Genomic DNA, 26,063 nt, shown 5'->3' with positions numbered 1-26,063 from the left:
TACTGTATGTCTGATTCTAGTTGTAAACAGACATTATTAAACAGAAGGTTTATGTTCATGAAATGCGACTATGGGTGTTAAAGCACTTATGATTTATTATGTGCAAAAAGAAAAATTAACCTGTTCATCTGCTATAGTACAAGATGCGCTGTGGGTTTTTGCATAATTTGAAAGGCATCTGCTCCTTTGGAATACAAATAACCAGTGAGATGAGAAAGATTCTCCTCTCATTTACACGGGTTCAATGCCTCACACTGCAGTGATGTTGAAATGGTGTAACCAAGAAAAGAATAGTCTTGTGTGCTTTTATAAAGCAGTATATTTCTGTGAGAGATCATGTTGACAAAGTCTGTTTGCTTGTGAATCTTTAGGGTATTTTCTTTATAACTAAAAAAAAAAGAAAAGAAAAAGAAAAAAAAAAAGTCATGTTCAGAGACCTTTACAAATTACCTTACTGGGGTTTCCAAAAAAACTCCCTTTCCCTACATGAAAGACTAATGTTTAGAGACATTGAATTTAATTTTTTTTAATTGAACATTTTCCAAAATACTTAGGTTGAAGCTCATTTTTCTCCTGCTTTATTGCATCACTGCTGCATAGCACAAGTGAGACATAGATACAGCATCCACATTTTTTAGTATTGTCTCGCTAAATAAGCTAAATAATCACACCTGAGTCAGTGCCTTCTGTGTTTTAGGTCAGATGAAAAATATTCCCTTAAGGAAACTGTAAAAAAACTCGAAAACTTTGTATTTTTGGTGAAGTAGATGTTGCAACTCTATTACTTGTTAACAAGAAATTATCTTTTCTCTGTGAAAGCAAGGAAAAATTACAGTTATCAAAATCTGTTCGTTCTATTTATGGGCTGTATTTGTAGCCAGCTGATTTTTGCATAATGCCATTTGAAATTATCCATTTAACAATGATGGATGATACAACTGTGTTGCTCTCCCTCCACTTTGTAACTGATCCATCTACTTATAGATTGCATTGGACATGTTGCTGATGCTTTATTTGTAAAATACACTCACATATGTGAGAAATTTGTTCGTTAAGTCTTACTGACTTCACAGAGGCTTCTCAGACAAGTAAAGACATTCCTCTATAAAAGCAAAACCAGCCCAATATGTGGAGTGTAAAGACCTGGGAATATCGTGAGGTTTGTTAGACTAATTGGAATTTAAGCAGTTAGACTAGAACTGAATAAAATGTAATCTGTAAGGCATTCTGAATGCTTAAATTAAAAAAAGTTAAATTTCCATCAAAACACTTCATAGTGCTCTTTTATATTTCTTAGCTATATTTTGCATTTGGTACAACAAAATATTTGTCATTAGTAAAATATAACTCTAATGCTTGTAATATTTTCCATAATTATCAAATTTTACAACTTCTGTGAAGTGTGAGTCCAGAGTTAAAGTTCATAAGCAAATGAATTAAGCAGTAAAAGTTTCTGTGGGCTTTGTTAATCGTTCCGTTTAGCATCCAAAGTTGATGAAGACTTCTGGAGATACCCAGGATGCAGGTGAGAGTCCCTCAGGAAATGGAGTTGGCTGCAGTGCTCTGCTTGAACATTTGTGCAGAAAAGCGCTGGATTTGGGGATGCACTGAAATACGAGCGGCCGCTCTTTTCTTTGCTGTGTGTTAGCAGACATTGATAAGTCGTGGAGATGACCTCCATATCCCAAAGAGACAGAAAGCTAGAAATGAAGACACATTTCTGTTATCAGTCTGCTGTGGGTCGTAAGTTGAACTGGTGTTATATTTTCCTCTGAAAGCCACGTAGCCTTGACACAGTGTTTAACAGTGTTAAGCTTATTGCTGCTGAGCTAAACATGTCTGAAGCGAACGATGACCCTCACGTCTTTGCAATAGCAAAATGTCTCCCTGATGTGATCCCAAAGACTTGGAGCATTAAGTTAATTTTCCCCTGGATTTCTGAGCTGCCTTCTTTTTACCCGGCGGAGCGCTTGTGAAGAATACAGCTTCTGACCGAATGACAGAACATGGAGGGTGAAATTAGATGCATTCAATTAGAAGATGACAAAAAGCCTATCTAAATATTTGTCAGGATGTTACTTACAGGACGTAGTCTCCAGCCAGGGAAGTGAAAGGTGGACACTCTCAGGACTTAATAGTCTGGGGGGGAAAAAGTGGGTAAATCATCCAGATTTTTTACAGGCTTGGAAGGGATAATTGAGGGTATCAAGTTGGCTGCTATGCTTCCAGGGGTATTGATCCCTCTCATGTAATCTCAGATTAGTTCTTTGCTTTTATTCACTTAATACAGAATTAAACATTACAAAGTTTTCTGGACAATTTGAGTAAATAATGTAATTATTTACTCAAAGTAATTATTTGACCACTAGAGGATGATTCATGCAGTGGTTTCTGAGAGTTATTGAAGAAAGAGGGGCTCCATCTTCTTCTCAGTATAAAAAAAAAAAAAAAAAACATGCTATAAAACAATCAAATAAAATGCCAAAGCCACAAAACTTAAGGAAATGAAAAAGGTGCAGCAAACTGTTGGCTGTGAGACTGTTGGGCAAGAAGATGTACAGAAGATGTACTGGTTTTTCAGAGAACAAAAGGATGTTCTTGGAAACTGAAATTTGAAGTTAGTAGTCAGTTAAACAGAAAGAGATCAAAATATGCAGCTTGGTTTAGCCACATCTGTTTATCTGTAAATTAAATTTATAATATTTTTTAAGTAAATTAGCAAATATCTGGCTTATATTTTCCTGTTCAAAAAGTTTAAATTATGAAAGTAAAATTAAAAGTAAATGCAGTATACCATGGTTATTTTAATTTTTTTTCATTTGTGTTACAGCAGTTCAAGGGGGAATGTGACTGTGATAGGGTTAATCCAGCTACATAAAAATCCATGCTGTGTATGATAGTAGTAAAGCTTGTGATCCCTTGATCTTTGATTAGATCCAAGCTAGTAAATATCTTGTGTTTAATCAGAATGAGTTGTTCTGCATGTAGTATAAGTCACCTTCACAGATGGGATATAGCAGCAGAATTGTTTGTGAATATTTGTTTTAATCCCTTCCAGAACAAGCATGCTTTATGTTTCTTTGTTGTAAATCAGATTCGAGCAACTAAAGATCAGCATGAAGGAAAGATATTTACTTGCAGTCTGAAGTGGGACAATGTGGGAACCTTTTTTGCTTTTAAAGAAAAACGTAACATAGTAGATTCCTAAAAGGTATTTTATACTATTTCGTAAAGATAACTAACACACCATGGCAGCTTTTTTTTAACTGGGATGCAAACATCAATACCTGTACTTTCTTCTTAAACTGTCCAGATACATTTCTATCTTAGACTATAAATATAAAGAGACTAAGATTTATTACAGTTAATATTCAGTCTGTATTATTATCCTATATTTTAAAGATATTTACTTAGAATGGGTGTTCTCTGTGCTGGTAAGCTGAAATTACTAAAATGTTATCTGTAAGGATACTTGTTTTGTGTGGTGTGTCGGCGTCCTATTTACCTAAATCTGTCATAATTGCCTTCCAATAGATCTTCCTCTGACACACCAAATATTGAAAATGAGATGGCTCTTTGCTGGGAGCTTTTCTACCGAATGTCATTTTTCTGTGTTCGTAACTTGATGGTAATAACTGGACGACCTATAGTTAAATGTGTCTCAATTTCTCTCACTTATTTTTCCTAATCACCACATGGAGCCTTCAGTGCTCAGAGGTGTGATTAGATTTAACCTGCCATCATATCTGAAGAACTTTCTGTACAACATATTATACACTGCAGGAATTATAGATGTAAATGGTGGGTCTAAGTGTAATATATAAATAGATATAAAGATTAGTTGCTCTCATGCCAAAGTTAACTCCTGTTTATTTTCTTTCTTCTGTTTTTAACAGAAAGACTGGAGAGCCTCCACTAATAAATGGCTGGATTCCTTACCTTGGGAAAGCTCTGATATTTAGAAAAGATGCTTACAAATTCTTACTGGATCAGCAAAAGAAATTTGGAGATATTTTCACTGTACATATTGCTGGTGAGAAATATTTTAGTATGCATCTTGATTTTTTCCATCAGTGAAATGGAAATAATGATCCAAATGTTTAGTTTAGAATCTTCCTTAACCCAAAACATTTTCTGTAGCATAGACCCATAAAAATCCCTCAAATTTACATATATTTTAAGCATAATAGTTATCTATAAAATATCACTATCAATGTGTGTATTTATTTACATCTCTAAGTATATATGTATTTTGACAGATTTTGTAGGTATGTACTGTACTGTATGAACATAGATTTTGCCAGCACATTAAATTGTGTATTGGTGGGTTTTTTCCTAGAGAAGGGAGAACTAACATCATCTTGACACTGCACAGAAAAATATCAGATTAAATTTAGAAAACACTTAAGAAAAAAAGTGCAGAATTTGTTCTCACACATTTTACAACTGGTTGACAGGAACACAAGGGAATGAATGACACATTGACTCAGTGATACAATCGGGACTGGAACACAGAAACTTCCCGTTGCCAGCCTCTTACTCTGATCATGCTTGCTGAAAATAACAATATAATAAAGTATGATATAACCTTGCTGTTTCCTGTATTTATAACTGTATTACTAAGCCAGATTGAATACAAACATTTGAGTGATTTCACACAGGCACTTAGCTGTGGAAGAAAAACATAGAAAAACACTAAAATCCTGAATGGAAGTTAAATATATAAATTTACATCTATCTATAGACAGATACTTTTTACTAAAGTCAGTTTAAAATCCAGTATTTTCTTGTGTTCAGAAAGGCAAGCTCTTATTAATATAGATGGTTATAATCATCTTCTGTGCCTTTACATGCTGATATCCTTGTTCAAATTATCAACTTATTCTATATAATTTTTAGTTACTTCTGTAGTTTTAGGGAGTTTGAAACAAAAATGTTAAGTGTAAAGTATAAAGTTTTCTTTTTAATTCTAGGGGAGTAGCTTTAGCTTTATGTTCCCATTGAAGCAATATTTTGAAATGAAAATATTTTTTTTAAAAAGTCAATTAATTTAATTGCAATCCGTGTGTTTAATTAATAAAATTTTTCCTCCTTTTAAAAATTTGTCCTTTTGTTCCTTTGGAAGAGAATTTTACTGTATTAAATATGTGATTTTTTAAAAATTGTATTCAGGTTTTTTTTTTGGAAACTAGTATGATCAGATCTTTTGCAACTTGAAAGTGAATTTGGCACAGTACAACACCAACTCTTGTTGAAATACATTCCTTTTTATTGTTAATTTGAATTCACACTAAAATACAGTTTTGGCTTTTTACAAATACCAATTAATAGCTAAAATTCAGATATTAGTACATTCATAAAACTGGATACCGTCATACTTCAGAATCTTAAAAGTGTTTAATCAAATATTTATTCTTTTGTCTCTTTATTATTTTATGCAAGACTGTGTTTAAAAGTTTGTGTTTAAGCAGTCCATGAGCATAATTTAGTTACAGAAGTTCTATTTCCACAACAAGCCAAAATCTATCTCCGATAATCCCCTATGTTCAAGTGTTTTGAGCCAAGCCTCCCTTGATAAAGACTGAGGTAAATAGAGTTAGTTCTAGATATAATTTCTGTCTTGTGCAGGGAAATGTTTGATTTTGTGAATTCTTCTTAACAGAGACAGCACTTTAAGTTCTCTTTTTTGGTACAAAATTGCTGACCATCAGGACTTCACTAAGGAGAAATAGTTTGTCATCCTCAAGTCAGGGAAGAAACCAAAGCTAGTTAGTGTCTCCTATCGTGTCCTGATCCGAAGGCATATAGGATTTCTCTGTGTCTTACTGATTTGACAAAGATGATGTTTCTGTGCTCGGCAACCATAGTGTAGCCAGCTGTATCTGGACTATCATTACTTTACCCCCCTAGTGGATGTCTAAAGGTCCTGTCAGAAAATTCTATCAATATATATTGTTCTAATTATTGGTTCTCAAACTAGTTCATTTGGAAAATGTGGAACGATGCTTGGAGTTTCTGGCGTTGCCCCGTACTGGTAATGCGATTTTGCTGATTGTACTTTCCCATGTGATGGGCAAATGATTGTCATCCCTAAAAGTCGCAAGGGACATGGATGTCATCTTAATAAAGAAATTAAAAAGCACATCTTTCTATGAGAAACAATGTAAATTCCTGACCTGTCGCAGAAAATAGTTCTCTAATTGGTTTTGTGTGGTGGTGCAGCAGAATCGTTTTCCCCAAACGTCATGCCAGCGCAGCACCACTGTACATCATTGTCAGCAGTTCAGCAGAATCTCCCTAATAAGAGGACGATTACGTAAATCCAATAGTCTTGGGGGAAAAAAAAAAAAATCAGAAAAGAAAAGAATAAGGAGGGAAAGAGAGAGAGAGTCTATGGCGTGAGATGATCATACTTTCCAAGCCCTTCTGCTTCTTAAAGAGTCAGCAGCATAGGCAGACAGCTAGGTAAGAACTTAAAGAGCTTGAAACTGTTTTGTCATTGTTTCTTGGGATTAAACTTTGTGTCCTTTTCCTCTCAAGTTGATAGGAGTGATAATGAACCCTTCAACATTCTCTCTGAGACTAACTCACCTTTAATAAAATAATCCTTGTGGTTTTTACTAAGCACATTTGCCTTTTCAAATACTGCTGCTAAGTCATTCTTTTCTTTAAAGCATGATACACCTACAGTATCATATCACATTTTTCTCTTGTAGGCAAAAGGTAATTTGCATTAACTCCTTTCCAAGCTGAAGCCTGCTCCAAGCATTACCGAAATAACATCCATCATTAGATGCCATCTGAAATGCTTGTCTTTCATCATTAACATTAAAAAGCTCCAGAATGCATTATTAGTGTAATTTCTTAACTATCATACAAATACTGACTTCTGCACTCAGATTTACCAAAGTTGACAATTTTCATATTTTCCACATCAATCTTCTATTTCTAGGAGATCACAGAAACTAAATGGAGATAACCAGGCAATATATTTGCAGCATGGGTGTAATGCAGACTGAAGAATTAGATAGTGAAGTATGAATTCTCTGTAGCCGTTAAAAATAAAAAATCAGAAGGCTTTTTGCAGAAACAAGGATCTCTTGTTTTGACTTGTTTTTTACTGTATTAAATAAAATAGCTCAGTGACTCAAACTATTGTGAATTGGAGTGTGACATGTCTAATTAATTTTTGGTGTTGAAGGCTTTTTTTACAAACTAACAGGGAAAGACTCTAGTGGTTTCTATATAAATACCTTCAATATTTAAGGCTACCTGATTTGTGGAGATTGTAGTATGCCTCCATTTTTGGCTGATTTGGCATTACCTTTTTTAGTACTTTGATGGAAACTCATGATTTTGGATTGATTTTAGAAAAGGTTACTTTCCAAAGTTGTCTTGACATTAGCTGCAATGGAAAGACATGGGAGTAGAGGGGGAAGCTGCATTTTAAAATACCAAATAATGACTGAAAATTTTATGAAAGGTTTTAATTTATTGGCCTCTGACACTACCAGGGACAATAATTGGAAGAAACATCACTGGGTACAAGGGCAGGATTTTAAAAGCAAAACTGAGGACCATATTGGTGCTTAAAAAATTTAAAATCATTACTTGAGGTGAGAAAGTTTGTTCCACTTTGGATGTTTGCTGTTCAGGGTGTAGAGGAGGTGTTGGGACATGATTTTGTAATTAACAATCTGTTCCTGTATGGAGAAGACTGGGGTAAGCCATGTAATGCATCTGTGTGCAAGGATGACTTTAATTGTTAAGGTTCCCATACCCACTCTCTCAGCTTTCTAACTGCCATTTATTAGCCCTAGGTTTTAGTAGTTTGCTAATTAACAGATCTAAAATTAGATTCTCGATGGCATACATAAACAAGCTGCCTTTGTTATAGGGGGGTTCCACTTTTCTGATTATCTAGACCCTTACTAAATGTAGCAACAAGAAATCTTTTGGTTTAAGTGTTCAAATATGTTGTTGACTTACAGTGATGTGGTCTGGAGCCTGAATTGATTCTACAGAATGAATTAGATTTTGTTACATACTTACTTTTTGCTACCAGGAACCTGATGAGAATAATAAAACCAGGATCTGTAATATTCTTTTGCTCAAGGACTTTTTTTTCAAAGTATGTGCTAGTGGTGAGTGAGTTTTGATTTGAAATTATTACTAAAATTGTTTGTCTGAAAACTCATTTGCTGAAAATCATTTTCTTACTTAAAAATGATAAGAATTGATGTGCGTTTGCTAAGTGTCTGATTAAAGATCACAAAGAAACTCATATTTTGCATCAGAAATAAGCAGATGGTGGACAGATGGTTTAAATTAATATTAATTAAAAATCTTAACTTAAATTGTTTACCCTGTAAATGCAAAGTTAAGAAGCCAGCTTTCATCTTTAGGGTTAATAACACTCCAAATCTATTTATTAAAAATTGCTCCAGTGGACATTCTTTCCAAGCTTTGATCACAAAGATGGTAGCCTCAATAAAGAGCATGAAAGTAGGTGAAAGCTGGAAAGAAACGGTAATTCTAGGACTCTTAACAAAGATCCTCCAAGACTAAAGTCAAGTCAAGACTAAAAATTCCTGTTAGCCTTTGTAGTCAGAGAAGGTCAAAAAAGGGGACAGAGAATTCAGGATCTCTCTTTCATGCTGGTTTTTTAATATACTTATTCTTTAAAATTAAATTTACAGCTGTGGTTGATTATGTTACAGTAAAACAAAATCCATGATTCATACACTGTTGGCAAAAAAGAAAAAGGGTTCAAATTCTGTCTTGTTATATCCTTTACATTTCCTTACTAGTTCACTGGGGTTGCAGTTGTTGTAATTGGGAGGGGAATTATGGAAGCTGGTAATTGTAGAGGAAGCCCAGAGTGTACCCAGATACCATAGAACACTGTGTGTGTATATAAGTCAGAATATGAAATAACTATGATAATTCAGATATCACTATATCGTAACCATGGATACTTGACATTTTTAGTGGTAGTGACTACTTTATCTCTGGACATCTGTCACAGAGCCAAATTTGGTCCACAGTTAAGCATGTAGTGTTCCCATTAAAATCAAAGGAAATTTGTCCCCTTAGTGAGACAGAATTAGACTGTAAGTGCAGGAAGCTTTGCTCTTTCCCTGAGTTTGTGACTGGGATATTTCATAGGTACCCTTTTTCCCTAATGCACCTCTTCATTCAAGGTAAGAATCAGGAAGTCTAAATTTAGAACCATCTATAAAGAGCTAAGATTGAATTGATCTTTGGGAGTGTTAGCATTTTGATTCGTGGCAATTCCTCCAAATGCTTTTCTTCAGCAGTTGACTTTAGGGAGAAATTGCAGGACATACCTGGCGTGGACAATTTGAAAAAGCATTTACCTGGATGCAAGCCTATCCCTCTGTACAAGGAGCTGAAGGTATCACTGTGTCACCACATTAAGGACCCTGGGAAGGGTAGGAAATTGGTGGTGCACTCTGACACAATGGATCCTAGCACTGGGACAGTGTGTATCCCAAAGTGGGGCCCATACTAAAAATCGTGCCTGCTACATCATAGACTGCTCCTTCACAGTCATAGACTTAGGTAGTCATGTTATGGATACTAAGCACATTCTTAACAAAGAGTTAGCAAAGCTTCAGGGAAGAAGAGCCAGATGTGAGAAAAGCTTTAAATGTTGGGGGTTTGCAGCGAGCAGTTAAAGCTGTAACTGACAGATTATGAGTTCCTGTGTCATCTGCTTGGAAAAAGCTGCCTAGGTGGCATGTTTTCCACTCCAGACCCTGTCATTCACTGTCCTCTGTGCAGGGAAAATGTGTGTATTTTTCACTTTCTGCTAGTGAAAGCCTACAGTTTCTAAATGTTGCTATGACTCCACACTGTATTTTCATGAATTAGACCTGAGTAGAAAATTATTTATTTCAGAGCACCACATTTGAAGAGATCACACACAACTGTTGGCACAAACAGTAGATCTGTCTACATGGAAATGGCTTCACAAGGATTTTAGAAGTGCCTGCAAAGTGTATACTGGTGGAATCTGCATCCTGACAAAGAAAATCTATATAATATTTGTTTTCCTTTATTTTCTTTGTTTTTTTTTTTCCTTTGCAGATTTATTCACATATCTTTGCTTTAGGGGTTTTTTTTCTGCGCGTTTTTTTCACTTTTTAAGACTTTAGCTTATTTTCAGTTATTGCTTCTGGAAGTGTCACCAGATTTTATAAAAGTGCACGTCTCACTAATTATTTTCTGTTCTTCTATTCAGGTAGATATATTACCTTTATCATGGACCCATTTCAATATGTCTATGTCATCCGAAATAGTAAGCAACTTGAATTTCATGAATTCGCTAATAAAATGGCATCCAAAACTTTTGACTACCCAGCCTTGTCAAAAGGAAAATTCCCTGAACTCAAGGAAAACCTGCACAGAATCTACCAGTATCTACAAGGCAAGCCTTTGGATATCATTTCTGACCACATGATGAAAAATCTCCAGGATATATTTGAATGGAAATGCTCACAAGCAACAGATTGGGAAACAGAAAAAATGTACAAATTCTGCTGCTCTGTAATGTTTGAAGCCAGTTTTGTAACACTATATGGAAGAGTTCCTGCTGCAGATGGCCACAAAGTTATTAGTGAAATCAGAGACAAATTTATCAAGTTTGATGCCAGCTTTCCCTATTTAGCTGCAAACATACCAATTGAGTTGCTAGGAGCTACCAAGAAGGTTCGGAAGGAGCTTATACATCATTTTTTACTTCAGAACATGACAAAATGGCTGGGAGGGTCAAAAGTGGTCCAAGCCAGACAAGATATATTTGAGAAATATGAGCTGCTTGGAGATTATGACAAAGCAGGTAGGAAACTTATGAATGATTGCTTGTCTAAAATAAAATAATTTACTATAGACCTTTGAAATAAAAAGGCAAAATGGCGACCTTGAAATTTTTTTATGTTCTTTCTAATTGGCTAATGATAAAATGTTTTACTCTGAAACAACCCTCTATGATAATTGATTTTTTTTTTTGTGCTGAGGTGGTAAAACAAGATACTTAATGGTGATAATGAGAAAGATTATAACTGAGCTGCATTTCCTCCCCTTATTCCCCCCACCCCCCCGACATTACATTTCAAACTATTCTCATTAAGCAGAAAATTAGACTTCAGAAGCCTATTGGTCCTCATTAGCATTCACTGATCCTTGGCTGGGTCTGTGTCCTAACATCTTTTAATTAGCACACTGCAAATCTAATCAGTGTAATAAACGCTATTAATCTTCCTTTTCACTTATTTTCTCCCAGCACATCATTTTGCCTTCCTGTGGGCCTCTGTGGGAAACACGATTCCAGCTACATTCTGGGCCATGTATTATCTTCTGCGGCACCCAGAAGCTCTTGCAGCGGTGCGTGACGAGATTGACCATTTGCTGCAGTCAACAGGTCAAAAGAGAGGGCCCACATATAACATCCACCTCACCAGAGAACAATTGGACAACCTGGTCTACCTAGGTAATTTATTTTTATCTGTTAGGAAGAGGAGAGGGGCTCTCCCGGCAAACTCGGTTTATCACTCATTTCTGTTTACTGAGAAGGTGGAGGACACAGCTGCCTAATTGACATAATAACACCCATTTACATCAATTATAAATTATGTAGTTTATAGCTGTAGATACTCTCATTGCATGTAAACATTAAAGCCTAGGTAATTAACTATGCAAGGTATGCAAAAGGCTAAATCGAAGCTTTGCAATTATTTGAAAAAAAGTTGATGCCTATTAAGTTGTTTGATTCTGAGCATCTGCCGAAGTGTTAATGCATTTCAAATACTTCTGTATGGTACTGCCAAGAAAGACCCTTTTCTGAAATTAAAGTGGGATTGTGTATTTAAACTGCAAATGTATTTTATCTGCAAGCAATTTCTTTCTTTCTTCTCTCTTTAACAAAACAAAAAAAGCTTCTAAAGCAGGCTTCTGTTGAGCAATGCCTCCAAATAAAATATAAGAAGATAAAAATTTGCAGAGGATAAATGGTGTTTTAAGTACTTTATTCAAAAGAGGGAGTTTTAAGGGAGCTACATATCTTCCAGTTCTGGATCCAGGGTTCAGAGGGAGACCCATGCCAATGGTCATTGAAAGTTGTTTGAATCAGGAGATGTAGAGCTTCAACTCTTGGTTTCACTTCATTTGGTAGTGCATAGACTGGCAAGAGAAATGGTGAAAATAACCCAAGAGATCAAAGACAGTGTAGCAGGTAGGTACCTAACTTTTAATCATCTGTGAGTCTCCACAAGTAGTGTTACAAGGCCAGACAACAGCTGAATAAAAGATTAAAGGTTAAATAATCGTCTGTTTTTAAATATCAAAACCAATCCTCTGTTCAAAACAAGCTCATGTCCATAGATCTTGGTAGCTCATGACCTGAATTGATGCTCCACTCTTAAACAAAGCTGTGTCAAGGGATGATGGTGGAGCAGTGCATTCTGTGCCTGGTTTGGATCCTTGTAATAGCTGCCATTCTCCAAGATCATCCGATGTGGCACATTTCAAGAATCTGTATGCAAACTTGATTTGATTACTACAAATATAAAATTGAGTCCAATCCATTTCCTTTGTGTTAGAGCATTAATATTAATCTTGCATATCGTGAGTCTACTAAGTTGGTTATATCCGGAGTCATGGCTGTTTTGATGCAGATTTATCTCTAACCAATAGAGAATGTTTTTGAAGTAGAGGCGGTATTGGATGACAATTCTGGTGAGTAATATGACTTTCTAAGCATTTAATGGACTTCTAAGGAGCACAAGTAACACTACTTCACATCAGAGCTAGCATACACCAATAAATAAGTTACCAAGCATCAAGAAGATCAAAAGAGGACTTAGTTTATATTTATAGACTGAGATGGGAATGGCCAGTGAAAAAAAAAGGCGGGGGGGGGGGGGGGAGGGGGAAGGCTCCCTAAAAGTGTAGGAATAAGGAAATTAAAACCATGTAGTTCACTAAAACCATCTGGTGCAAAACAGTATGAACAGTTTAAAAACATTAACTGTGTCATTCTTCTGCTTCTTGAAATCTTGAAGTACCTTGGTAGCATTTGATTTATGTGTTGAGAGGGAAGTGCCACATCCTACTTTGTAGTATTCTTGTAACACTTTTGTTAAATTCCATAATCATGTTAAACATAATGTGATATGAACAGAAGCTAGATTTCAATTCTTCTGGCACTTAAGTCATAAAGGGCTGGATACTGTCCCATAAAATAATAATATAGAAAAAAATCTGTACCATGAGAGAATTAAGAGTCATGCTTCAATGGAAAGGGATGTTTTGTTAATAAATGTGTAGGATGGACAGAGGTTCCAAATTGCACTGCTTGCACGCCAAGACCTCCCCTCTTGCAGGAAGGCCGCTGACCCCAAACCTCCAAGACTGAGCTTTTCCTCTTTCCATTCCCTCTGTACAAACCCGGAGCGTAGGAAACTGGGATTGTGTCCCTGCTCTCAAATGAGACAGACCAGGTGGGATGCTTGCATGTTCATCACCTTGTCATCTCATTCTCCTGTTTTAAGTGCTCTGATTCTCCGTCCTCTTTTTGGCCTGCTGTAACAAGAGCCTTTTTGATTCTTCATGCTACGGAGAAGAAGCACAAATTGCTAAGAGTCTTTCTCTGGAAGAGCACAAATTGCTAAAAGTCTTTCTCTGGAAGAGCATTGTTATTATGGTCAGATTGTTTGGTCTAGGGAACAACATGGCCTGATTTACTTCTAAATTCTAAGCTCAGGTACATGATTATTTTATTATTAAAAAAAAAAAAAACCAAACCAAACAAACAAAACCAAAATGCAAAACACATTCAACCCAAAATCAAACTAGCAAATTTCAGCCCTGATTATCTTCTTCTGATGGTATTTCTGGGGCAGCACCCTTTGTATTTTCTGCATAACACAGTACAGACCCAAAATCCAAACGTGTGTATTTGTGTGCACAGAGTAACATAGATTATTAGACATTATGGCTCACAGCAGAGCTCTAATATGGTAAAGGACACATGAAAATGGTCTGTCAGTTAAACTGGCTATAATGGAAATGCCGAGGGTAAATCAGAGATGTACTTAGTGCATGTGTAATGCTAGGCATGTTTAGTCAGTTCGTTTATTTAATATTAGTCCATTCATTTATATGGTGAAGTATTCTTGCCCCAGGTCATTGCTGAATCCCAGATATTCCTGCAAAAAGAGCACAGCTTGAAAAATTGTTTTGTACACAAGAAAGGGTAGGAAACCAAAAAGAGCTAATACAGAGTGTGTAGTCATAACACAAATGCTAAGCATTAAAATCAGTGGTTGAATTGAAAGGAATAAATATATTTTTCTGGAATGGGCTGAGCAGTACCATTTAGTTCTGAGTAAGATGCAAATATACTTGTTTCAGATTATCGTTTGTGTTGGCACACCCTGATGCCTGTGGGTAAATGACCCCCCCAAATATTTGCATACTCAATAGCTTTTTTCCTACAATACACTCTAATAATTATTGCACCCCATTACCTGCTCTGTGTTAGTGTAAAATTAACAATCTATTACTGCACAATAAGTTTTATAAAACATTTACAGATAGAGATCATGTTTAATTAAAATTAACTTGCCTATGAAAGCCAAATGCACTTATGATTCGCAATGACCTTTTATTACCTGCAGTCCCTTGTTTTGGCTGGATGATTGACAGCTTGCTGTTTGGCTACCATGTTGTATTTCAGCTGACAAGACTTTTCATTTTAACTCAATTTGCCTGCCTATCACAAGCTGGTGGCAGGCCAGGCTCAAGTCACCCAGCTTTGCCTCAGCAGCTTGCTCTATTTCTCATTAGTACGCATTTATTCAGTGGAAATTGGAAGACAAATGCTTGAAGGCATGTGAACTAAGTATAGCAAATTAGGGTTTAAAGACTGAATATTTATAAGTATATTGAAACAGTTTTTTTAAAAAAAAAGTCTAGAATGAATTGGAAGCTAAGTGCTAGCTTTAGTATAAGAGAAATGAAGAGAGAAGTGGGAGGATTCTAAGAATAACAATACTATGAGATATATCTCTGTCTTCCCCCTCCTTCTCTCTCTAGAAAAGATGTAAAATCTCTCTGACAACACCTTATCAAACAACAGCCTGGCTTCTTTATGTAGCGCTTGCACAGTGAAGTTTAGCATCTCATGTGTGTAAGAAGGGGGGAAAAAAATGAGGGTCATGTTCATTTGCTGCTTGGTTATCCCTTGGTATGCTTTAAATTGCCTTGTTTGTTCGGCACAAGCACAGAAACAGATGTTGCTCTACCGTGCTGGATAATTTACTGTACCTCACGGTGCAGAATGGAAGGCCTCCCAAGCTACCCAGCTGGTCTGTCAGCGGCGATGGCTGGTGTCTGCTGAACTATGACAACTGCAAGTAAAGGCTGCAGTTTTATTGTGCAGTTGTCATTCCTCTCAATGTATAGCTCTGGCATTTGTGGAAAGCTGACTGTCTATTTTTTTAATGTGAGCTTGCAAAGCCATATAAGCTCCATTCTCCTTTGTTGATCATAATGTGACTCATTACTTTTGTCATCTAATGATTATCGGCATGATCGCTCAGAGCGAGAGCCAAGCTCGCCTTCCACACATAACTGGTACTGGAAGGTAAAACAGATTTGTCATTTACGATCTGACCGCTAAGCCACACTTTGTGCTCCATTATTGTGATTAACTTCTGCATAAGATATGCTGCCCAATTGTCATTTGAGATCCGGCAGCGGGCAGGGACTGCCACGCTTTCTGGGAGGATGTCCGCCGATAGGATGTGACCGCATTGCTTGGGTGGTTAAACGTGCTGCTATTTTGCTGTGGCACTTTATAATTATTTTGCTTTTTTTCTTTCCTCCATCCCGCTTCCTCATTTGATTTCTGCTGTCTCCACATATGTCAACACCATTTCCAAATGGTGGACTGGTACAAAGATACCAGCTTCATTTTCTGCAGGTTGAAGGCAGTCTGGAGCTGAGGCTGGACCCTTCCTTTGTACCGCGTAAAGTTTTGTTGCCAGAGCGCTGCCAGTTGAAATCTATCGTGTCAGGTGCCTTGTGGCTATCCGCAGTAGAGGCCATCTTCTGGAACCAGGGTTCTTTTCTGGCTTCGTCACCAACAAGCCGATTTGACTCTGCCTGATTATAGTAACGAAGGCAGTCCAAAAGAATATGCACAGACTCACTGTACGTCACATTGAATCACAGCACTGGCCACACAAAGCTGACCGCAGCCTCATTTCTTTAGACAAATGCATGCTTAAGGAAAAACCTCCTGCAAGAAAGCATCCAGGGCCACTTTATTTGCTATGCATGCTGCACTAGATTTAATTTTTAGTGAAAGAACGTTTGTTATTATTTTTTTCAGAGGCATCTATACTGGGTAGCTACTGTCTCTAATAAACGAACCTTTTGGGTGCAGCAATTGCAGTGCCTTGGTGAACACTTAGAGAAGGCTTATTTGATATCACAAAACATAGAGGCCGACACAAATGGATTATTACATGCAAATGAAACCCTATTTTAGGCTATTTTTCACACTAATGATTAGAAGGAATCAAGTCACATATAACAGTGCCCATACACACTGGTGGAAAAATAGTCAGTTTTGATTACAAAGTGAGAGATGCAGCCCTAGACAGGAGCTACATGCTGATATACATGCTATCAGAATGATTTATGCAAATTATGCATATTATTCCCAAAGGAATTCCTCCTCAAACTGCCAGGATAAATTGCCGGAAATTAGCCATAAAATCTGTCGTGCTAGGAGCAAAAGGTGAAGGCCACTGGGAAAGCAAGGACATTCAGCTTCTGGAGCCTTCCAGGATGTGATGGTGGAGACAGAAATCTTGCTTTCCCCAAACCTGAAAGGACTATGTTTTGTTTCCTCTAGGCCAATTAGAAGTGTCTTTCTCTCTTAAAATTACTAGGCAAATAATGAATTGCTTTCATTCACTCTGACCACAACAGACACTATAATTTGGCAGCATAGTGGATTGAAAAGAAAATGCATTTTAAAATTCTCAGAATGACTACAGAATTAACAAGCAGAATGATTTCTAATGTATAGTCCTACCATTAAATCCAACATCTTTCAAAAAGCAAGCTAAACAGCTCCATGGATGCTTTCACTGGTACTTGTTTGCAACCGCCACAATATATGTAGATGCATAAAGCGTTCATGTCTTTTGATTGCGTTGTTTTCAACACTATGCCTGAATAATGACTTTCCACCCAAAACCTGGTGCTGCTTACAACCGACAGGATTTCTCATCACCATCAGGGAGAATCACTTCGGGAGGTTCAGCATCCCTGACTGCTCCACTCCACCCAGCCCTGTGGGGTTGTGTATTGCCTTCTCCTGGTCTCTGCTTTATGTTTGGTTTTGTTTGTATGTTTTTTTCCTTTTTTTTTTTTTTTTTCCCTTTAGCCTGCCCTACTAAACTCCTGGAGAATCAGCAGCTGTAGCCATGTATAACTTCCAGTCATCTCCCATATTTCTGATGCTTCCCCCTCCCCCCTTTTGTTTAATCGCAGAAAGTGCCTTAAACGAGAGTTTAAGAATGTGCTCGTCCTCTATGAACATCCGCATCAGCCAAGAGGATTTTGTTCTCAAGCTTGAAGGGAATCAAGAAGTCGTTTTGAGGAAAGGAGACTGGATAGCCCTTTACCCGCAGATTTTGCACATGGACCCTGAGGTCTATGAAGATCCTAAGGTAAACATTCAGCTGGTGCTACTCTTCCTACTCCAGGCATATCGAAGCAGCCAATCCTTTTGTGATCTGTGGGTTGTTTTTTTTTTTTTTGTTTTGTTTTGTTGTGTTTTTTTTTTTTTTGGTGGTTTTTTTTTTTCACTGCTGTTCTTTCTTGTGGAACAAATCTTCCTAGTTTCAGATGTATTTTCTAGGGCCCTGCAGGTCAAAGGATTCATGGCCTGAAGAGAGAAATATGGTGATGAGACTGACTGCACTGCTTTCAAAGGAATTGACAATTGCACATTGACTACCATAAACTTTAGGCTAAATGTGGGCTTTGTTTGGCAGTGGATCATTTGATACCCAAGGAGGGCTGAATAATAGAAGGTGGTTTAAATAGCAAATAATGTGGGCCATTTAGCTAAGTGCCCGCAAAGCATCATTGAATCTCTGAAGCCCTATAATAGCAGTGTCTTACTTGAGCCTTATGCTTTTTCATCTCCCTTCGTAGGGATTCACCCCTTCTTGATCAATTAGAGTGTTGTGAACTTGAGACTGTAAAGCTGTTGCTCTGCAGTGAAGCTCGGAGGGTAATTGTGTCATCTCCTTGTATTTTTCTCTGACGCTCAAGTTAATGAATATCAAAGACTCAAAATTAATCCACCCTGCCTCAGCTGTAATACAGCTTCAGAAGTTCACCACCTGCATGCAAATGGAATAGTCCTCCTCTCGGCTAGGTTGCTCCCCAGATTGCTGTCCCCAGCCCAGGGTGCCACAGAGGAAGAACAAGAAAGAGCGAGGGTGCACGCTGAGTCTATTAAAGGGCTCGTCTGCCTGAGAGGCAAGAGCTTGTACTTCATCCATTCCTCACCCCTATTTTCCTAAGCAAATGGCTGTCTCCCAGCCATGCTGATTTCCATCCTCGGCATTTGAGCCAAAGAAGAAAGGAACTAGATTTTTTTACATGTTTATAGAAAGCCTGTGTTAGAGACGTTGCTCCGTGAAGCTCTCCCTTTCAGGAATTTGAAGATGAGAGCTTGCAAAGCAAATATGAGATTCAAGTGCCTCGTTGGTGCAGGACAGCATTTCGTTGTGTAGGAGCTCTGCCAGCCTCAGTGAGAGGAGGTGTGGAGCATGTTGGAGTCAGCAGGAGTAAGGTATAGTCACTGAGATGAACATTGAAGCCACGAGAATGAAAATTACATTCAGAGGAGCTCTGCTGGCTGTCCCCACCCAAAAATTAAGATAAAGCCTGCAGAGAAAATCAGGCTTTTAAAAATAATTCATCTATTGGCAAATAGTTGATTAATATTTTTATCCTTAAAAAGGATAGATAACAGCTAACAAATAAGCTTTTTTTTTTTTTTTTTTATCCTTAACACTTTATTTTGGAGAATGTTATTGATTTGTCAAAAGTCCATCTGTTTGTTTAGGTCCTAGACCAAAAGCATCAGTGTGGAAACTGATCTCCTCCCTTATCCAATAATTGCCGGAATATATTACCATATTTCCATTGCTTGAATATATCTGCTTAGTATCAGCCCTGCTTAGCTTTCACAGTACAGCTTTAGTTCATATATTTTATCTTTTTGATAGTGAATGAGCAATCCACACATTGCAGTACATTGATTTCAGCACATGGGCCCCTCTCGAAAAGTGGGGAAATCACTGTTCTGTTTGGTTCTTAAAATATGCAGTGTGCTTTCAACAATAACTACTGAGGATCAGATAGAGATGGAGAATGAATTTTTTGAAAGGTGCAGTCTTGAGCTTGTCATGTATTTAGGGAAAACTTTTCCTGGGAAAACAGGCAGCTTGATGAGATAATTTTGTAGCAATGCTTTTTCTCCTGGATACATAAATTTAAGTTCAAGCTATCTTGTGCTTTGGCACCATATTGTGTAAGTGTAAGCATATATTTCTGACCTCTTTCTCCACCCATTAAAGTCTAAATAAATTAGTCCGTTTTCTATAAATTGTGTAAGTGAAACCCTAAATTCTAACTCAGCTACTTATAGAGCTCAGTAAATGAACTCTGCAAAACCCACAAAGTAAATATCAGAAAACCCTGCAGGAAATCCTCTGTGGTGATTTCCCAAACAAAGCTAAATACAGCATGTGACAGAAGGAGACTTAGATCAATCACAGGAGATTGCTCAGTTTTCATAATACTTGTAGCAGCGCATCCACACAGAACTTCATTCCCTGCTTTCGCTCAGCATCCTGACCTTTTTTCTTGCTGTCAGCCACCATGTCTCTTTCAGGAGACCTTGTGCATGGCTGAAAATTCCATAATTTCTGAAAATTAGTCTTTATTTGGTCAGTGAACTAGCTTTTAAGGAAACACTACTCAACCCAAGGGGCTTCAGCAGCGCTGAGTTTGATGTCATTGTCATTGGCTGTATTCCTGTCTCACACTTGTTTTCTGTTTTCCCTATTCCTTAGACAGCAATTAGTTTTTTTTTGTTAAAAGCCATTGCAAGTCTCAGAAAGCTCTTAATATGACAAAGAAAGCATAAGGTCTGACCCAGTTTGTCTGTGTGTTCAATAACATAGTTCTTGTATTCCTCCAGACACCAGAAGTGCACCTTGTGAATACGTTTGAGCAAAGTAAAGAGCTCTGGGTTGGGTTTTTAAGCTATTGCAGTTCATATTCAGCACTGCTTTTTTAGACCAGCAGGATTTAAATTCAGGAAGTAAATCTTATGGTATTCTGGGCTTTCATTTGTTACTGTGCTGCTCCAAATGAAGCAATAACTTCCTGGCAGAAAAAAATAAAGGCGTGCTTCCTTTTAGCTGGGGTGTTCGAAGAGACTGAAAAGAATTACTTGTCAGTGGAAGCAGACATAAAATCACCTTTATATTTGTCGAAAATCCAGGCCTCTGCCATTTAGTGAAATAAGCTTTTGCTCTTCAGCACCCAAAGTTGCATCCCCTCCGGTGCACCTAGTATTTGTTCCCTTTCTCACTTACCACCTTCCCTGACATTTGTTTCTCAACAGAAAGACCTGGAGTGCATGATTTTCAGAGCCTTTAATCTAATGAGTAGATCAGTATCAGTGTATTTTTAATGGTGGTGTGGGGTTTTTTAATCAGTTGAGGTTGGTTTCTGTCTGACTGACTTGTTCCCAGCCAGCTCCAAATGGCTGCTGCTATAGCAGATGTATGCAAAGCAGGACAAATGCTAATGAGTGACCATAAGCAAGAAGTGCCTGTCATTTTTATTCAAAGCATGCAGGAGGGTTTTGTAAGTGGTTAATTTGCCATTGACTGAGTGAGGATGCCAGATCTCCTTCATTCAAAAACACAAATTATCTCTAAACAGGGATCCTGCTACTCAAAAATAGTCAGAAATATGTTCAATTTATGGAATGTAGGTTACAAGTGTGACCTCAAGCCCTACTTGAAAACACCCTCTTTATAATGGTCACTCACTGGCATTGTCCTGCTTTGCTCACAGCTTCTGCAGCAAAATATTTGGAGGTAAGAGTGGCAAATTAAGCAGCAACCATCTCCAACTGAAAGGAAAACTGACTGCAAAGAGTTGAAGTTTTCCAAATAATCTGCACCATTCGGTGCAAAAGAAGGATGGATTTTTTTCTGGCTTGCAAGAGCAAAATTGGTGCAATGCATTAATTTATTCATAGGCATTTGCAGAATTTGGCAGATTATCCTTATTCATGATGTATGTACCACACTGAGTGCATATGATGCTTTACAAGAAAATTGTCCTTCCACTAAGGTTCATTGTCCCTGCTACAAGGCGGTCAAAATCTAATTACAATCAATATAGGCCAGACACTCAGTGGATGAGATGAGGAAGTTGAAGGAGCGTGATGTAAAAGGAGTGAGCTAAATAAGTGGATTTAAAGAGTGTTCTTTGCAGGGAAGATAATGTGAGTTAATGAAACTTGAGGGAACCAACTAAAAAGAAGAAGCTGTCAGCTCCTTGTCTTCCTCTTTATCTTATTTTCTGGGTTTCAGACGCGTTACCATTGTGCAAAGAAAGCAGCTCATGTAACTGCCTTGTTAGATATCACGCTGTCTCTCTCTCTTTCATTTTCAGGAGTATAAGTTCGATCGATACATAGAGAATGGCAAGAAGAAAACCGCATTCTACAAGGCAGGAAGAAAACTGAAGTATTTCCTAATGCCCTTTGGCTCTGGGATCAGCATGTGTCCAGGGAGGTTCCTCGCAATGAATGAGATGAAGATGTTTCTTTTCATACTATTGTCTCATTTTGATGTAGAACTAGCAGAAAACAAAGCTGTCAGACTTGATAACAGTCGCATGGGCCTTGGTATCCTCCTGCCAGACGTTGATATTGCCTTTCGTTACAAGCTAAGGTCCTTAAGAAATTGAGCAGCTGCCTATATCCCTTCCACTAATCTCCATGTTTGCTCTGTTTCTTCACTCAGCTTTATATTTTTGGAAACGTTTGCTTTTCCCTCTCTGCTTTTACCTCCTTCCTTTTTGTTTCTAAGGAGAAAAGCTGTTGGGCTGGAGGAAGAGACAAGATGCAGGGACGTGCAACCTCAATTTGTCCTGCTTGAGTTGTGAGAAGTGAGGTGACGTGACAAGAGTCTGGCCAAGTAAATAGCCCAGCATCTCTACAAGGTGCATCCCCATACTCTTGGTCGAGAGATGAGCAGGATTTACAGGGAGGATGAATCCAGGCCACTTACATAAATATCAGCATCTCCTCCTAGAAGTGTAATAACAAAGAAGGGGGGGGCTTCTTGTAATTATTATCCTAACTTTATATTTACTTTATTTCTTTCATGGTCTTGAGAGTCTTAGCCCTTTATTTGGGAGATATGATGGAAGTTGTGTGGGGTGGTGGAGGATGATTTGCAAGAATGTCTTACTGACGACACATTTCTAACTTCAGGTTTATTTACTAAGGGTGAATACCTTGCTTTCTTGCTCCTTTTTTTTGTTTTTTGGTTTTTTTGTTTTGTTTTGTGGTTTTTTTTTGTTTGGTTGGTTTTTTTTGTTTTGTTTTTGTTTTTTTTTTTTGGCAAGTGCAAAAATTTAAAATATGTGATTTCTTTCCTGCAATCATTTAATGTCAGATGTTCTGTTGATTTTAATAGGCTCTTGATCAAGCCTAAATTATGTATTTTGGCTTTTGAGCCCCCAAAAAAGCATATTGTTCAGGAAGAAAATATATAAGGCCATTTGAAATTATTCTAAAACCTTGAAAATTAGCTTCTCTTTCTCTTGCTGTCTCTTAGTAACATGTTCGTGCATTTATTTTGACTGTTTCTTATGTTTGTTCATTTCTCTGAAAAGGCAAAAGAGGAAGAGGGTGTCAAGGGCAAGTGTGGAATCTAAAAATGTTTTTTAACATTTTTTTACTTTGCCTAAATTGTGCATAGGCAGAGTAGTGTGACCTGTGTTTGGAAACAGACTTGTCCATCTGCAAATTGGAAAACAGGCTCTTCCCTGGGGCCAAAATTTGAGCAAGTGAAAACCCTGGGCAGCCACAGAAGTTTATACTGGCTGCCCAGCCTGCTTCACTGGGTGCCCAGCTCTTGTTTGGAAAATTAATTTCCTAGTGCAAAAAGTCTGAGATTTTAGACCCTGTCTCTCTTCCCAGCCATTACTTCAAAGATTGATGAGGATTCCCATGGCTGTCCAGTCTCAATTTGCCAAGATGATAATTGTAATGGCAGAATAGCTACATCTGTGGGCCTTGCCTTGTGTTCCTAAAAAAAAAAATCTCTCTTTGGGATATGCCAGACTAAGTCTTTCAAAATCAGAAATTGTACTGATCTATATGGCACTTGATGGCCTATGGATGAAAACTACTACCTACATACTAAGAATTATTTATTGTTATTTTTGTAGAAGCCTGTTCACTTATTTGTGCAAAGCACATACACTAAATAAGCGTCAGCATCAGTAGAAAGACTTTCAGAGATTGGTACAGCCACATTCCAAATCCTCCAAGAAGTAAATTGTGGTTTTGTGAGCTATATTGGATAAACATTTTCTCTTAATATACAGTATCAATAATGTCTACAAATATGGAGTATACTTACATTAAATGGGCTTTGCAGTTGATTAAATGCTTTAACTTTACTTCAACATTTAATCAACAGCAAAAGCTGATTATTGCTTTGTCCCAGAGAGTAAAATTGGTTTTTATGGAGACATTCTTGTACCCAGGTTACTTCTGTGGTTACTCTGTAGAAGCTATTCTGTACTCAGCTGTAGCTCACAATCCAGTTTGGACATTAGAGCCTGGCTTATTGAGAGAAGGAATGTTGATATCATTACACTGTTGACTGTATTCCATTATTGCTTATATATAAGCTGTAAAATGTCTCATGCTACAATTATGATGAATCCTTCTTTGGCATCCAACTTTAAAACAAACCTGAAGCAACTGCGAAGAAAACAGTGGGTATTTGTTTTAAACAGAAGCCTTTTTTTATAATTGTATTATATTTTTAGGATTTTTAATTAGAGTATCACTGGCTGCTACGTAATTTGATAGGGCATAATAGGACTGTGCCAAAAGTACATGCAAATCATTAGTAGTTTCAGATTAATGGCTGATCAATTTGCATAGTATCTATTCTGAAATTAAAAGAAGAACTAGATTGTCTCCAAAATAGCAAATTAAATCAATATCATATGTTCCATTAAAAATAAAAAAAAAATTTAAAAAAAAAAAAAAAAAAGAGATAAAAGGCTCAGAATCCTTCCCAGGAGTTGGATCAAACCTCTGTGAAGCTGATTGGAGACCTTGCATTAGAGAGCACCATGCAAGAGGCCAGCATTCTGCTGGGATAAAAGTTGCTTGCTCTTTTTTGCTCAAGAACCAAAATAATCAAATGCAAGGCAGGGTCTGCCCAGCCTGGCCTGGAATTGTGTCCCTGGTAACCCAGGCTCCTGGCTAGCAAGCACTGCATCACTACCTTGGCATACCTCGGCTGCTGAGGAAGAAAGCCTTGCCCCCATGTAAAGCCCTGAGAGCTGGAGCTGGTCAGGGAGGTTAAACCCTTCTGGTCCATGTATTCAGCAACTGAGGGGACGTACTGAGAGTCAGCAGCTGGTCTGACCAGAAATTACTCGGTCTCCATGAAGCAGGTCTGAAAGGCCCATGGTGTTGCTATTCCTGGTCAATAAGCTGAGACAGCACAACAGAGTGCAGCATCCCCAAAAGTCCCAGCTGGAGCCAAGCTAGATGCAGGGTGCTGTGCCAAGAAGAGCATGTTTCACTACATAGGGCACAACATCCTTTTTGATTACCTCCTCTGCTGCAGGACCCAGGAGTGTGCAGCTCTGAGTGTCTGTCACTGGAGCACGAAGAGGCAAAACCATCTAAGCAGAAAGAGCAGTGCTCTTTGCCAGCATTCAGGTGCCGGTGGGGCTGCAGGGCAGGGTGGGGGGAGGCAGACCTGGGCTTCCCTCTCCCACCTCTCCACCTCAGCAGAGGGGTCTGCCCTGCCAGCCCTGCAGCTGGATGGACATGGGTACCCCCAGAATTTCTCTGCTGTTCCTCAGTGAATTGGTGCTCTCACCCATCGGTTTGAGATGTGACTCAGCTGGTCACTACCAGCCTCTGACTGTAAGTTGTTGATGTCTATGGTTGTATCAATACTATCTTCTGCTATTAAAAAAAAATATATATAAGCACCTTTTTTCTAATTAAAAAATAGGTTTCTTAATAGTCTGGCCCTTTATAGCACCCAAGAAGAAAGTTAATTCATCATGAACTAATGTGAATGCTAAAACATAATTTTTTAATTATTCTTCTTATTTTAATTTACAGACTGAATGTTCTCCATTTTCATGCTAGCACTTAGTACTGCTAGATGCTACTGTAAGTTTTTAAAAATGTTCCATTATTTAGGAAACCATCTAGTAGTATATGTGTACCTGTTTGTAAATTAGATTTTCATATCTCTGTCAGTATGTCTTAATGTAGCAATATAAAAACATGTAAGTGTTGCTTTTTATGCTTTTAAGCCAGCTGCATGTCACTCTTTTTGGCATTGCTATTTTTATGAAATAATTACTGGTCTGTGAATTTTTCTTGTAGAATTTTTGTCATTATTGAAAGGTCATGCAAGAGTTTGTGAAGTGCTCTTAATTTTGCGAACTCACAATTTGTATATAGCTGAACAATGGCTAGGTTTTACTTTAACAGTTAATATCCATTGTTTAGGCTCCTAGATCAACTAAGGTACTTCTGAGCAAGAAAACAGAAATTTCATTATTTTAATAATCTAACATCTTAAAGGAATTTTGTATTTCAAAGGCACAATAAAAAGGAATATATCTATTTTAATATTGAA

General features: G+C 37.6%; 1 protein-coding gene across 4 annotated transcripts in view; it reads left to right on the top strand.

Moving 5' to 3' along the window:
* Positions 1-26,063, top strand: part of CYP7B1 (cytochrome P450 family 7 subfamily B member 1) — a 125,462-nt gene extending 99,399 nt beyond the window's left edge. For 3 of the 4 annotated variants that reach the window (XM_012572087.5, XM_072924698.1, XM_072924699.1), the window contains 5 exons: positions 3,897-4,033; positions 10,268-10,864; positions 11,309-11,515; positions 17,593-17,771; positions 21,817-26,063. In XM_012572087.5, the coding sequence (XP_012427541.3) occupies positions 3,897-4,033; positions 10,268-10,864; positions 11,309-11,515; positions 17,593-17,771; positions 21,817-22,113 (1,417 nt within the window). In that variant the 3' untranslated portion in view covers positions 22,114-26,063. The remainder of the gene's footprint in view (positions 1-3,896; positions 4,034-10,267; positions 10,865-11,308; positions 11,516-17,592; positions 17,772-21,816) is intronic. The other variant, XM_072924700.1, reaches the window with a different exon arrangement.

Source organism: Taeniopygia guttata, chromosome 2 (assembly GCF_048771995.1).
Source record: "Taeniopygia guttata chromosome 2, bTaeGut7.mat, whole genome shotgun sequence".
Classification (NCBI taxonomy): domain Eukaryota; kingdom Metazoa; phylum Chordata; class Aves; order Passeriformes; family Estrildidae; genus Taeniopygia; species Taeniopygia guttata.
Note: the sequence above shows the minus strand (reverse complement) of the source record. Positions and strands in the feature narration are given on the sequence as shown.